Genomic DNA, 15,342 nt, shown 5'->3' with positions numbered 1-15,342 from the left:
AGAGAGAGAGAGAGAGAGAGAGAGAGAGAGAGAAGAGGAGAGGAGAGGAGAGGAGAGGAGAGGAGAGGAGAGGAGAGGAGAGGAGAGGAGAGGAGAGGAGAGGAGAGGAGAGGAGAGGCACCAAGTTTAAGAGTTTAAGGGCTGTGTTCTCTTCTATCCCCAGGGTACTACAGCAGCCCCAGTGCTGGAGGCTACCATTCCAATGGACTCTTTTCCCTGAAACAGAAACAAGGGCACTTGGCCACTTGCCTATCTCTCAAGAGGTGGCCAGGAAGGCTAGGGAACCAGGGATCAGGGGCAGGAACTCCCAGATACACACCTCCTCATCCTCCTCTGAGTTCTCCAGCTGTGATGGCCTTTCACTGACTGGCTTCACTGCCGTCGTGACTCCATTATTAGGATCCTTGGCCTGCGATGGTTCTTTAGTGTCCTTGATTTTCTGTCTGTCCACCCCTTCCCATGCACTTTCCACAGCTTGTAAGATGTAGGCAGTCCGGGTCTCATCCCTATGAGGCAGTGTTAAGGGCTCTCTCGCTCAGGAACCACCTCCCCAGCTCTGGGTAGTATGACTTTGCAGTCCCTGTCCAGCATCTGACCATGAGGCTTTGCCAGGGCCTGCTGGCCTGCCTGGTGGATGCCATGTGGAACAGCGTGCTAGAGAGAATACTGCCACACAGGCCTCGAACCCTCGCACCGCTGCTCGGCAGAGCAGCTCAGGGCAGACAGGGTTGGGGATTACCACCAGTGTCCAGACTTTTAGATCATCCCACAGCTACTTTTGCTCGGATATTCAGGAGGGCCAACAGTACTTTCACTGGACTTTCTGTCCACCAAGCTGAGGGTATTCTGAAAAGGGCAAAGGCCAACTGGAGGTCCCTGAGTCAGGACTGAACTCAGCAAGAAAATGGCCCAAAGGGCAGCTCTTTCCTAGTCCTTCTTTTTCTCTGCCACTCTGGGCACTGGGCTAGAAATCGGAGTTGCCCCCACACCCTCACTCTACCAAATCCTCATGACCCATGCAGGGAGGCCTGTAACAGCGATCTCAGTCTCTGGTGGTCCCAGGCCAGCATTCTCTCCCAGAGCCAAATAGAGCCTTTCCAGAGTAGTAACAACCCATGTCATTCTGCTTCCCAACTCCCCACTCCCCAGCATCTGACGCACATAGCCCAAACTTCTTCATGGGTATCACACAAGGGTCCTGAATGTTGGTCAATCCCAGCTCACTTGCCACACCCCCACCAGACACTCCTGCCCATTGCCTTACAGACAGCCACACACGACATTTGAGGGCTCCTCAAAGACCCAGTTTTTTTTGTCCTCCAAACCCCTGGAAACATGACTGTCCTTAACCTAAGCCTGGACCAGGGCATCTTCTATTTGTTCTATTTCTGGCTTGGGTATTTTCCTCTGGTGCCCACCCTGAGCTCTGCTCTGTGAGGTATAGTCCTCCTTCTCCTCGGGTGATACTTCCTAGCGGCAACTTTACTTGTCCTCATGTACAATGGGCTTCAAGGTTTCTAGAGTACAAGTTGAACACACAGACCAGAGCCTCAGAACACATCTAGAGAGAGCAGGCTCTCCCTTGCCCCAAGCATCAGAGCAGTTGTCACTTCTAGAAAAAGAGGAACAGGGCCTTCGTTAGACTTCGTGATTTGAGTATTCTAGGGGTTGCCTTCTGCCCCTCTGGGTCCCAGAATGCCATGTCTGACCTAGTCAGGCCTTGGCACAGTGAGCTGTAGTAGGATACAAGGCTGAGGAAGCCTGCTGTAGTAGGCTGATGTCTTCAGCTACAGGGAAGAATGAGTCATAGTCCCGGAGGAATCTGCGGGGCAGAGCACAGGAAGGTGGGTCAGGGCTGGAGCCATAGGAACATGTACTCCAGAAGGTCACCTCATGTCTGCTACCAACCACAGGCTCCAGAACCTCTGCTCCATGTAAGTATGTAAGCTGTGCAAGCTTCATGGGACTGGAGAGAGAGACACGGGCCTGTCCCATAGCTGGTATCCGCTCAGCCCCACTCACCGCTTTTCCTGCAGCACGGAGCTGAAGATCTGGAGGAATTCTTCAATGAAGCCTTGAATGTTGTCATTGCTAGGACAGGACACGAGGGAAGATGAGCTTATGCAATGCATGATGATCTGAGGCCCCTTGGATGCTTACCCTACCCCTCTGCAGTCTCTGGCCAGTTGGAGAAAGGCATTTTTCTGGGTTCCCATTATGTTTGGCAGAGAGGAAGAAAGAGGGGAGGAGTGATGAGAAACACCTGCCATGTGTAGAGTTTCCGTGGCGCTCACCTGCTCTCTAGAATGGGAAGGAGGCAGATCTGGTTCAGGATGATGTGACACACCTCCATTAGCTTTTTCTTGGAGTGGGAGAGCCTCTGCCACATGTCACCTAGCAGCCTTCGCCGGTCAGAGAGAAGAGAAGTAGACTTAAAAGATGAAAGAAACCATGGGAACTTCCCCACAACTGAGGTAATCCTAAAGGCCACTGATGGGAGCAGCTGAGAAAAGGCTATAAATACTGGGTAGCCAGCTGGCTCCAGACCACTTCTCAGTTAAAGAGAGGGTAGGAGCAGCAAGGTCAGTTACCAAGAACTTGAAACAACAGCTGAGCTTACGTGCAGGAACCAGACATAATCTGCTAAGATCTGGGGGACACGGAATTAATGGATTTAGTGGCCAAGAAGGACTCTCAGACAATCCTCATAAGGTGGCCTGTAGCAAGACAGTGTACAATTAATATTTGCATCTCTGCTTGTGCTAGCTTACAGAATGCCAAACCCCAAATGGTACATCTATATTAAACCCCCTTATCCCAAGATCAGGAATCACTGCAGAAGGCTTGAAAAGTAAGAGCCAGAGGCTGTGGGTGACTACAAGAAAACAGTGTTTTCTGGACACAGCAGGACAGTTGCATATATAAACTCACAGCAATTATGACAAAATGAGCAAGTCACATGCCAACTCAAACCAGAGCAAATCCCAGTATGCAGGGGGAGGTGGAGCACAAAGTCCCACCCCTAGCTTAGGCGCTATTGGCAACTGACAGTTATCAGGAGAGAGAGTCAGTTTTCTTTAAAGGTGTGAGTGACCCCAGGTAGGTTGAGCACACCACGGTGGAAGGTCACATATCCAAGAGCACAGATTTGACCTGATATGTGAAGAAAAAAAATAAAGAAAAGAAAAAAAAAGAGAGAGAAAATAAAGTTGGGTAGGTGGGGGGTGAATCATGGATAAGTTGGTGGAGGGGTGAATATGGTCAAAATATATTGTAGGAAATTCTCAAAGAGCTAAATAAAGATTAAGAAAAAATAAAGCAAGTAAATGATAAATCTCTACTTGCCAAAGTATTTCTCTTTAAGTCCTCACAAAGCATATATATTTTAAATCTTTGCCAGGTGGTAGTGATGTGCCCATCTTTAATCCCAGCACGTGAAAGGCAGAGGCAGGCGATCTCTGTGAGTTTGAGGACAGCCTGGTCTACAAAGTAAATTCCAGGACATCTAGGGCTACAAAAAGAAACCCTGTCTTGAACCCTGCTCCTCCCCCCCCCCCCCCCCCCCCCCCCCCCCCCCCCCCCCCCGCCAACAAAACAAAAACAAAACCAATCTTTAAGGTTTTAGAGTGTAGCTCAGTGGAAGAACATGTACCAAGGGTTCAATCCTCAGTACACAAGATAAAAAATAAAATGAAAACCTTAGAGTTAAAAAAACAATAACAAAAATAACAAAGCAGGGCTAGAAGACCACCAAGTCCAGGACTAGGAGACCACGCAACCACGGTCTTCGGTTTCCCACTCTGCCCTAGTAGTGAGGATGCCACAGCCTGTTTAGGCTTCCCTTCCCACACAACATTTGTAGTTTTGTCCCTGCCTCACTTGCTGTCTTCAAGCCTCCTCTTCTTAATTGCAGACTCCATTTCAGGGATTGCCGTCTCATAAAAGGAAGCTAGTCTGCAGAAGCAAACACAGGCAAAGGCCAGATTAATTCATAAATACCAGAGCAGAAAGGGTTATTTCTTTCTCCCATAAATCCATGTGGGTGTTCTTGTGTGTGTGGAAGCCACAGGCTAACTTCAGTGCTAGTCTCAGGAAAGCAGTCCTGATGCTCACCAATTAGGTTAGGCTGACTTGTCAGAAGGCCAGGATCTTCCTGTCTCTACCTCCCCAGCACCTCACATTTTTACATGGGTTCTGAAGAGATCAAACTCAGGGCCTCACTTTGCTGTACTGAGTCAACTCCCTGCTCCCATCCCATCCTATACCAACTTTCTAGGAGCTACCCAGGGGCCTTCCTGAGCCTACCCCAGAATGATGTACTATATTGCTCCATTATGGAAAATGACCATAGCTGTATCTAACAAAGGGACCAGAGGGCTACAAGGACTCCCTGGGATTATGAAACAGAGAGATTATCTTTCTTCTTGCTCAAAATATGCCAGCCCTAGGAGTCTTGAAATCACAGTTACCAATAATTTTTCTCACTTGGGTTCTAAGATATGAAGTTTTAGTTTCTTGCATGACTTGGAATCTCTATAAATTGTTTACATGTGACAATGTTAACACAATGTGCTTATTCAGAACAGGCTAAATGTGCTCAGGACTCAAATGTATCATATACTCCATATTTGTTTTATGAACTAAGCCAGTTGGTTTAACTATAATTCTTGTTTTAAAAATGATTTATTTTAATGATGTGTGTGTGTCTGTCTGTCAGTTGGTAGTGGACACGAGTACAGATACCCACAGAGGTCAGAGGAAGGGGCCATTCCTTGCAGCTGGAGTTACGATGGTTGTGAGCTGCCTGATATGAGTGCTGGGACTTACCAGCCCGTTTTCTACAGCTCTTAATAAAAAGTTAAAAGCTAGATGTGGTGGTCTATGCTTGTAATTTTAGCATTTGGGAAGCTGAGGCAGGAGGATCACAAGTTGGAAGCCAGCCTGGACTATACAGCAAGACCCTGTTTCAATAGCAAAACAATAAAAAAATTATAAACACACAGGATCGGAGAGATGGCTATGTGGTTAAGAACACTTGTTGCTCTTCCAGAGGACCTGGGTTTGGTTCCTAGCACCCACTTGGTGACTCACAACCATTTGTAACTCCAGTTCCAGGGGATCTGTATGCCTTCTTCTGAACTCCACGGGCATCAGGCATGGACATGCTGCACACACATGCATGCAGGCAAAACATTCATACACATAAATAAGATCTGGATTTTTCTCAAAATATTATACATTACATAAATTATGAGTTTCAGTACAGTTACATATGATTATACTTCCGGCTACTTGGGAGGCTGAAGCAGGAAGATGGCTTGAGCCTAGACATTTGAGATTAGTATGGGTGAGCAAGCCCGGGAGGCAGCTATCCTTTTCCTCCTGCATCTCTTCCTCGCCCTGTCCTTCTCAAACTCTGAAGCATTCCAGGCCTCATTGTGTACTACTTGGCTATACTCAACCACGGAGTCTTTCTTCCGGGGGCCAGATTCACTGCGCGCAGAACATGCTGCCCTGATAACTGACAGAGCAGCTGTTGTTTTTCTAGGGTGTAATTCTTCCTCCAAACATCTTGCTTCCCCGAATCAGAGATGCACTTATGTGCCCAGTGTAGTGCTGAGTGGTGCTTGCAGGTGCTCTGAAGCATGTGCCCATCCTCTGGCTGGCTTCTGCAATGTCTGTCTCACTGCAGCACTGCAGTGGCAGAGAACAGCCAAGCCAAAAGGAACAGGCCCTGCTAGACACAGCATCAGCAGAGGCCAGAGAGGGCAGTTAGGCCCAAGCTGATTCAACACTTGCCAGGCTGTGTTGTTAGTGGGTAAACTGGAACAACTCCCATGGAAGGTGATTTGGCAAGAAAAGTGAGAATTAAAGATGCACATACCATCTGTCCCAGCATTTCTACTTCTAGGAATTAATCCTCAAATATGCTTGCAAAGGTACAAAGTGATGTGGATACAATGTCATTTATTTTGAAATAGCAAATAACGAATAAAAAGTCTCTCTCTCTCTCTCTCTCTCTCTCTCTCTCTCTCTCTCTCTCTCACACACACACACACACACACACACACACACACACACACACTGTCTCTGGTGTCCAGTATGCCAGATGCACAGTGCTGCCCAGTCACACTGGAGGCACTGAGCATTTTCCCCAACCCCAGTTTTCAATTTTTTAAAAGGGGGTGGGGTTGAGAGCATAGTAGAGTGGTAGAGTCCCTACTAAACATTTATTAAGCCCTAGGTTCCATTCTCATCACTGTTAAAGCAAAGGGAGAGGAATGTAAAATGTGCATATTTTCCTATACTGCACATCTTTGGAAAATTCCACCCAAACTATGACAGTGTTGACGTGTGATGGAAAGAACTATATAGGGGGAGGGAGACAGTTTGCCATAGAGTTTACATTTTTCTAAAGTTTTGTGTGTGTGTGTGACATATGTGAGGGTGCCCACAGAGGCCAGAAGACCTGGAGCTGGTGCTACAGGCAGTTGTTGACTCAGACTGGGTTCTGGGAAATGAACTCTGTCCTTCAGAAGAAAGGCCCTGCTCTTACCTGCTGAGCCATCTCCAGCCCTATTTTGCACTTTTTGAGTTCTGTCAAAGTGAAAGCACTACCGACACATGACCCAAGAGCAGAAGCTGCACACTGGATGGCGAGAGGGCCAAGGGAAAGAGCTCTGTGGGTCAGAGTGACCCCCTAACCAGGAGCCGTGCGAACAGGGGGCTGTGTATATGTTGGTGTAGCTAGCAAAGGATTTCCTAGCTTGCAGTACAGGCTGCAACAAGCTGGCCAGCTGCAGGCTAAACATGAGTCAAAGGCAGAGTCACTTCCAAAGTGCAACTCTTCCACGTACTCCAAGATGGGTGGGAACTCTTCTGCTTCCTCTTGTAGGAAAAATCTGCTCTTCCAAAGCTTCCTCCCTCAGAGGCCATCTGTGCTTACTGGGGGAGATGCTTGGACAAAATGAGAAAAATGCTTAAAGTAAATGAAAACAGGCAGAACAAAAATGCTGAGAGCAATGTAACTCCTAAGAGTGGTTTCAGATTCTGGCTTTCCATCTTTTCTACATTTCCACATGCTCTTTTATCATAATGAAACACCTTCCTCCCTAAAATGGACAGCCACAGTCCTAACCCAAGACCTTTTTTCCCTTGAGAATACTGGTCAGCATTTTATTCTAATAATCCCAGGGAAGCTGATCAAATGTCTGCCTCTCACAAGCAGAGAAGACCAAGGAGGAGTCAGAGGACCAGCTGCCATCTCTGGCACGTGTTAGAGTTAGATAAATGTTTTGTTGAACGGGTGAGTAAATGACAGAATGGACGGATAGATGGGTGGGCAAATGGAGTTGGGCAGCTCCCAGAAGCTGCTGCAAATGGTTGAGAGAGATGCCTGGCAAAAGCAACAGCTACAGGCCACTGGGAAAGGCAATGAGCAGGCTGCTGGTCCTTTCACACCAGCCTGGGAATGCCCAAGTCCATGTTCCCCACCTTCTCACTGCACAGAAAGATCTCATGATGCTAAGTGGGCAGAGTCTCCCTCCTGGAAGTTCCTCTGAGCTCTCTCCATCCCAGCACAGTCTTTGTATGGGCTCTCCAGTGGTTTCCACTACCTATAGAATGAAGGCCCACTCCTGCCAGGGTTTCACCACACTTCACACTCTGGCAAACAGGGGACCCCTCATTTTTTATTACCAACTCCTTTTCCTGTTATTTTTATTTTATCTATCTATCTATCTATCTATCTATCTATCTATCTATCTATCTATCCATCCATCTTGAGACAGGCCCTGGACTAGTTAGTATACTCTAAGGAACAGTCAATATGCGTATGAGTGATGCATGGACCGGAGCCCCTACTTTAGCACGCAGAAGTCCCAATGTACCTGTAACAAAAGTCATGCTTCTGGAAGGTCTGGCAGGCCAAAGGGAAGATGTCCAGAAAGGCCCAGAGTGTGGTACAGGTGTCACATAGGTAGAGAACAATGTCCTTTAATTCCTGTTGTCAAGAGAAGACACAGTATTATTTTCAAGCCCCAAGACAGCTCTGCAGAGTGCAGAGTCCCCAGCAGGCAGGAAGTTGCTTGAGAGGAGAAACAGGGAAGTGGAGGCCCCAGAGACAGCCTTGAATGGTCCATCTCTAGGAAGGCAACCTGGGCCACGTAGTCATCCTGTCTTATAGCTTGCCATTGCACTCAATGATGGCTAACGTCACCTATAATTCTGATAGTCTCTTCTATGCTGCAGGAAAATGAACACTGAATCTGAACACTGTGCCGAGAGAAACCATCCAGCCAGGGGAGACAGGAGCAGCAAGCCCACCCCTTGCTCACATTTTGAAGAGGGTACACAGAACAGAGGGTGTTTGCTCATCTGTTCTGCTGAGTCTCATGCCATCCTGAAGAAGCAAGCTGGGTGGCTTTTCAAGTTACAGATAAAGAAACTGAGGCTCAGAGTGCTAAGATGATTTGTTCCCATGGCTCCTGGCACGTACTCTTCTGAAGCACTTGCTCAACAGATATTTCCCCACCAGATGGCAAATGCCAAGAAGGTAGCTCACAGCTGCCACATCCCAGCTATCTGTAGTGCTTAGCACAGCACCGAGGTCCTGTGAAGTGTACTTTCTGTATGTCACTCTCATTAAAGTTCTAACGACATGAGATGGGTACCATGTCTGCTTCTGCTTTATCCCCCAGGCTCAGCATGGTCTCTTGGGATACACTCCCTGAATCGATGACTGGCTCAAGAAGTGGGCCCACAGAGCAAAGCTACCTGAGGGTGGACCCAGTTCTCCACAAAACCTTCTTTAAAGCTTAACCCACAGGGCAGGTAGAAATACAGATTATATCAAAAAAAGAGGTCAAAGGCAGGGAAGAAACCACTGTGCCTGGCATCATCTTAGCTCCAGGGTAACCAGGCTTAAGGGTTCTAGCCCAAAGAAGCCGGGCCCAGGAGCAAACGTACCAAGAGAGGCATGTCACTAGGAGTCAACCGACCCTTCTCTCCAAGTTTCTGGGGTGTGGTGCTGTTCCCATCCCCTTGCAAGCCACAGTGCTGGAGGATATTGCTGAAGACCTAAAAAAGGCAAAAAGGGCTCTCTTTCATATCCTGAACAAGCACCTAGGATCCCCGCCCCACAACTAGGAGCAGGTGACCCAAGAACTGCCTTGGAATCTCGGGACAGACCATCCAATGGGATGGTGAATAGGATTAAATACAAACCATGTAGGGTTGATGGTGTGGCTCAGTGACAGCGTGCAGGCCAAGTAAGACCCTGGTTCCAGGCTAGGTGAGGTAATAATGTACACCTTTAATCCCAGCTCTCAGAAGGCAGAGATAGGTGAATCTTTTTTAATTCAAAGCCAGCCATGTCTACATACTTAGTTCTAGGCTAGCCAACGTTACAGTGAGATCCGGTCTCAAAAACAGAACTCTGAGTTTCCATCTTTAGTAAGCACACATACAACATGCATATAAAATATAAAGTCCCAAGAATCCCGCATCTATGACTTAACTGGACAGACTCAACAAAATATGATAATACCTGAGAAATACCTTCAGCAACATTTAAGAAATGTTTAGACTCCTTTGTAGATGACAGCTTATAGGGTGATTTTATATATGTGTGTATGTGTTGTTTTGAAAAGGGTCTCATGCAGGCCTTTGATCTCATTATACAGATAAGGATGAAGATCTAGAACCCCTAATCCTCCTGTCTCTACTTCCCAAGTGCAGGGATTACAGATGTGAGCCATCACATTCAGTGATCACCAGAGCTTTATTAACAAAAGACAAATTAACAGAGTTGAAAATGAACCTGTTATAAAATCAAGTAAGAATGAATTGGTAGTACTGTCTTTCTTCCTTCTTAATCTCTGTGTGTGTGTGTGTATGGACATGTGTGTAAAAGTCAGGGAACAATTGTGGGAGCTCATTGTCTCCTTATACTATGTGGGTTCTGGGGATCAAAATCAGGTCCTCAGGGGCTGGAGAGATGGCTCAGTGGTTAAGAGCACTGGCTGCTCTTCCAGAGGTCCTGAGTTCAATTCCCAGCAACCACATGGTGGCTCACAACCATCTGGAATGAGATCTGGTGCCCTCTTCTGGCATGCAGACATACATGGAGGCAGAATGTTGTATACATAATAAATAAATAAAATCTTAAAAAAAAATCAGGTCCTCAGGCTTGGTGGCAGGCACCTTTACCTACTAAACCATCCTTCTGGGACATATTATCTTTGTTTTGCAATTAAATTTTTATTTTTGTTTTTTGTTTTTTTTTTTTTTTTTTTTTTTGAGACAGGGTCTCACTTTATAGCCATGGCTGGCTTGGAACTTACTATGTAAACCAGGCTGGCTTCCAATTCACAGGAATCCTCCTGCCTCTGCCTCCTCAGTGCTAATATATTATTGCTAAACAGGCTACCATATAACTATTCCAAAAGTTACTTAAAACAAATGCATGTGTAGGGATCTCTTTATGGTGGGGTTATGGAAGAATAATATTCTCTATGATTGTTTACTTTTTGTACATTATTTTTGAGACTGGGTCTTACTATAACTTAGGCCTTGAACTTAGCTGCCAAGAGCTGGAATTACAGACATGAGGTACCATGCCCAGCTCCTTTCAGCTTTTTAACATTCCTCATATTTTCTTTTTTTAAAATTATATATTTTTATTCTATGTACATTGATGTTTTACTTGCATGTACATACAGACAGTTATAAGCTGCCATGTGGGTGCTGGGAATTGAACCCAGGTCCTCTGGAAGAACAGCCAATGCTCTTAACTGCTGAACCATCTCTCCAGCCCCCACTCCTCATATTTTTACAGTACACGTTATTCTTTCATGAAATGGTTTTTTTAAACCTTCATAGTTCCTATTTGAGAAATGCAGGCCTCTGAAAGGAGTAAAGTTACTTTTGGAGATATATGGCTGCTAGAAAATAAAAAAATGCAAACCAAATCCTTTTGTATAAGTGAAATCTTTAGATTTCAGTCTTGTTCAAGAGGGACAAAGGGTGAATTACAAGACTTGTCGAGAACAGGATAAAGAGGAAATCTGGGAGAGGAGTTCTCTTTCTCCCTCCTCCTCTTCCCCCCCTTTTCCCCCCTCTCTCTCTCCTGCTGGGGATGGAATCTGCTGGGACTTTGCACTCTACCCCTGTGCCACACTTCAAGACGTGTCTGGAAAAGGAACAGAAAGCAAACATTTCCTCAGGTTTTTAAAGAAAAGTCCAACTTACTCTCTCCCGGGTGGGGTAAGAGAGATAGATGGTACCTGAAGTATGGTGGGAACGGTTTCATCCAGGTCGTTATAATAACTTGGCTGCTGGGTAAATATGTTTCCTAAAGAGAAGGGAAGGGAAGAAATGGGGAGAGGTCAGGAGAATTGATTATAGGCATGCTGTGACCTTTCTCCCGTTCCCTAGGTCTGTCTGGGGGGAATCGAGAATAATGAATATTGTCTCAGGCCCAGCTGGCACTGAGCTTGGTCCTCACTGAGAACCCTCTCCAGGGTTGAGAAAGGAAGTTATTCAGTACAATTTAACTTTTCAAGTACCTCTGAATTACATAAAACAAAGAGTAGCCCTGGTCAAACCAGCTAGTCCTGATGTCCCCAGGGAGTGACCAAACTGAACTGGGAGTTGCATTATCCAGGAAAATTGGGAATTATAATTCCTTTATTCAATAAACCTACAATAGCTCAGGATTCTTGCCAAGTCACACCTCAAAAGTATGAGGAGATGCCAGGGAGAAATGTCTGGAAGTTTTTACTTTTGAAGGTGCTACCATCTCAATCCACCCTCCTGCAAACAGGAGGCGGGAGCAACGCACAGAGACAGACTTGGCACACACATCTGTAGTTGTTCTGTCCAGACGGAGCCCATTGCCGATGTTTACGGCTTTCCACCTGCTGCTGCATGGGCACGCTGACAGCACATGGTAGCTGGGACAGAACCCAGTGTTTCTCTGTCCACGTGACGGGGGAAGAAGACAGGAAGAACCATAGCTGGGGACATGAAGATGAGAAGTACCAACGCCCTGAAAAGTCTAAGATAGAATTTTTGCCTCTCAGGTTCGTAGGCAGCTTTGAGCCCCCTACTTCTGTGGAGGTCTGGTTTTTATGCAAGTGCCAGACAATGCTTTGATTTTAGTATTGTTTGAGAAGGCCAAAGGGTGAGTTCAAAGGGGTACATGGCCAAGAGTAGGACAGAGGAACTATCTGGGGAGAAACAGGTTTTTCTCTCTCCACTCTCTGTTTCTCTCCAGTACAGTATATGAGGGCCAGAGCATACAATACGGATAATTCTGTAGCCTTAGTCCAATTCCAGGGTATCTAAGCAGGAAGAAATCAATTGCCAGTTGAGTCTGATGAGTAAGCAAATAGCTGGGCTTTTCATCAGCACCATCTAGGATAGATAGTATTTACTCCTTGTTTCCAAAAAGCTGAGTTTTTCTAGCACAGCCTCCTTAGCTCAGGGCTCCTGCCTCCCTTAGGTGCTGACCGTGTAATCTATGAAGGTGTGTCTGGATCACCTACACCCTCCTCCTCCACACAGAGGAGGAATGTCCGAGCCAGCCCCTCCACAACCTTTCCTCCTGCTAGTTCCTCTTGCCCTGATCCTCTAGGGCAAGCCTTAGCTTCTATGACACACAAAGCCCTGAGAAATCTAGTCCCTGCTGGCATCCTAGGCCAACTTGCTTCCATTCCCTGCAATAGAAACATCCCTTGAACCATCCTCAACCTCAGACAACAGGCTGTCTCTTCCTTCTGCCTGGAATGATCTCCCGAGCTCACCCCACCGTAAGACATGTATCACCTCCTTAGGTAGTTCTCTGACGTAGGCACTCTCTGGGCCATGGCATATTCTTCTTGCCACCTGACCACCCAGAACATTTCCTTACTGCTTGCCAGAAAAATAGAGATTTTATTTTTTTATAAGCAACAAGTAACTCCAATTTCATATTTTTTTCCTTTGGTATTTTTGAGACAAGGTTTCTCTGCAACAGTCCTGGCTGTCCTGAAACTCTCTTTGTAGACCAGACTGGTCTCAAAATAAGAGATCTACCCACCTTGTCTCCTGAGTGATGGGATTAAAGGCATGCACCACTAAGCCTGGAAAGATAACTCAAATTTTATAATCTATCCTTGGGGTCTTCAGAGTCTCTTTTCTTTATCAGATTCCAATGGTGGCACAGGCCTTTAATCCCAGCACTTGGGAGGCACAGGCAGGTAGATCTTCTGTGAGTTCGAGGTCAGCCTGGTGTACAGAGCGAATTCCAGGACAGGCTCCAAAGTTACACAGGAAACCCTGTCTCAAAAACCAAAACAAAAAAACCAACATCAAACAAAAGACTCACAAAGCTCCTAAAAAACAAAATCAAATCAGGCCCAGAGAGATGGTTCAACAGTCAGCAGTTAAGAGTGCTTGCTGCTCTTGCAGAGGATTCAGGTTCAGTCCCAGGACCAGATGTCCTCTTCAGGCCTCCATGGGTGTCAGGCACACACAGAGTGTACATATATATGTGGAGCAAAACATCTATACATATAAAATAAAAATAAATACATCTTGGGACTGGAGAGATGGCTCAGCAGTTAAGAGAACTGGATGCTCTTGCAGAGGACCTGGGTTATTCTCAGGACACACATGGCAGCTCACAGCCACTTACAACCCCAGTGCTAGGAGGTCCAATGCCTTCTTCTAGCTTTTGCAGACACTGCATGCACATGAGCACACATGCATGTAGGCAGAGCACCACACATATAAAAAAAATAAATGAAAGTTGAAAATTGCTTATTATCTTAAGATAAACTAATTGATCTTAAAAAAAAAAAAAAAAAAACTACTACAAAGGTAAGGACTAAGCAGTGGCATCCTCTGAGCTCCTCTTCCCAGACAGGCCTGCGATGAGCAGGAGACACTGCCACACAGATCATCAACGACCACATTTTCTCCCGATGTACAACAGAGCTCAAGAGAAACCGACTGATGAGTCCTGCTTCCGAAAGCTAATAGCTGATACCCAATGCCAACCTTGCCAGTTTATTAAGAAGGCTCCAGCATTTGGGAAGCAGAGGCAGAAGGTTGTCTTCAAGGCCAGCCTGGGCTATGTATCAACTTCCAGGTCGATCTGGGCTAGAGAGTAAGAAACAGCCCAAAAAAAAAAAAAAAACAAACAAAAGAAAAGAGCCGGGCAGTGGTGGCGCATGCCTTTAACCCCAGCACTTGGGAGGCAGAGGCAGGTGGATCTCTGTAAGTCTGAGGCCAGCCTGGTCTACAAGAGCTAGTTCCAGGACAGGCTCCAAAGCCACAGAGAAACCCTGTCTTGAAAAACCAACCAACCAACCAACCAACCAACCAACCAACCAAACAAACAAACAAACAAAATAAAGGTATTACCATGCTGGCTAGTTTTATGTCAACTAGTCACAAACTAGGGTAATTTGGGAAGTAAGAACCTCAATTAAGAAAATGCCACCACAAGACTGGCCTGTAGCCAAGCTTGTGGGACATTTTCTTAATTGAGATTGATGCAGTTCAGGCAATTGTAGGTGGTACTACACGCAGGCAGGGCAGATGGTCCTGGATGGTATAAGAAAGCAAGGCTGAGCAAGCCATGGAGAGTGAGCCAGTAAGCCACATTCCTTCATGGCTTCTTCCATTTCTAACTTGAGTTTCTGCCCTGACTTCTTCAATGATGCTCTGTAATATGGAACTGTAAGCTGAACAAACCCTTTTCTCCCCAGCTCACTTTTGGTCATGGTAATTATCACAGCAACAGAGATCTACCTAAGATAGTCGGCAAGATGGCTCAGCAAGCAAATGTACCTTTCACCGTGATTATGACCTCAGTTTAAGTTGGATCTCCAGGATCTACTTAGTAGATGGAGAGAACCTACTCCCACATGAAGGAAAATTTTGAAATGTAATTTAAAAATTCAAACAAAAAGAAAATTCTCAAAATCTATGAAATTCATCTTTCATCTGAGTCATCTCTCCAGCCCCATTTTTTTTTAAAGCCAGGATTCACTATATAGTATAGGCTGAACTTGAAATTATATGGCTCTTACCTCAGGCTCCCCAAGGGCTACCCAGTTTTGCAATCAGATATTTAGAAGACTATACCCTATAGTCTGAGGATGAGGAAGGTTGAGATATAAGACTATACCCTATAGTCTGAGGCTGAGGAAGTCTGGCAGGAGTGCTTGAATGAACACCACCCTGTTTCAGTTAAAAAGACATACCCTCTGCAGCAACCCCTACCACTTCCACTTCTGAGTGAACATATATCCCACTTCTGTGTTAGGAAATACAACTCAGTGTCTACTCTTT

The 15,342-nt window shown here is 46.0% G+C and overlaps 1 protein-coding gene across 2 annotated transcripts in view; it reads right to left on the bottom strand.

The window, feature by feature from the left end:
- The window catches only part of Ascc2 (activating signal cointegrator 1 complex subunit 2), a 43,873-nt gene that overhangs the window by 15,893 nt on the left and 12,638 nt on the right, over window positions 1–15,342 (bottom strand). For both annotated transcript variants that reach the window (XM_050141035.1, XM_050141034.1), the window contains 8 exons: window positions 11,286–11,353; window positions 8,968–9,078; window positions 7,890–8,002; window positions 3,880–3,954; window positions 2,295–2,402; window positions 2,023–2,091; window positions 1,748–1,822; window positions 320–506 (listed from right to left, as the gene is read on the bottom strand). In XM_050141035.1, the coding sequence (XP_049996992.1) occupies window positions 320–506; window positions 1,748–1,822; window positions 2,023–2,091; window positions 2,295–2,402; window positions 3,880–3,954; window positions 7,890–8,002; window positions 8,968–9,078; window positions 11,286–11,353 (806 nt within the window). The remainder of the gene's footprint in view (window positions 1–319; window positions 507–1,747; window positions 1,823–2,022; window positions 2,092–2,294; window positions 2,403–3,879; window positions 3,955–7,889; window positions 8,003–8,967; window positions 9,079–11,285; window positions 11,354–15,342) is intronic.

Source organism: Alexandromys fortis, unplaced genomic scaffold (assembly GCF_014885135.2).
Source record: "Alexandromys fortis isolate MF-2015 unplaced genomic scaffold, M_Fortis_MF-2015_v1.1 scaffold_7, whole genome shotgun sequence".
Taxonomy (NCBI): domain Eukaryota; kingdom Metazoa; phylum Chordata; class Mammalia; order Rodentia; family Cricetidae; genus Alexandromys; species Alexandromys fortis.
The sequence above is the reverse complement of the archived record's forward strand: the minus strand, read 5'-3'. Positions and strand labels throughout refer to the sequence as shown.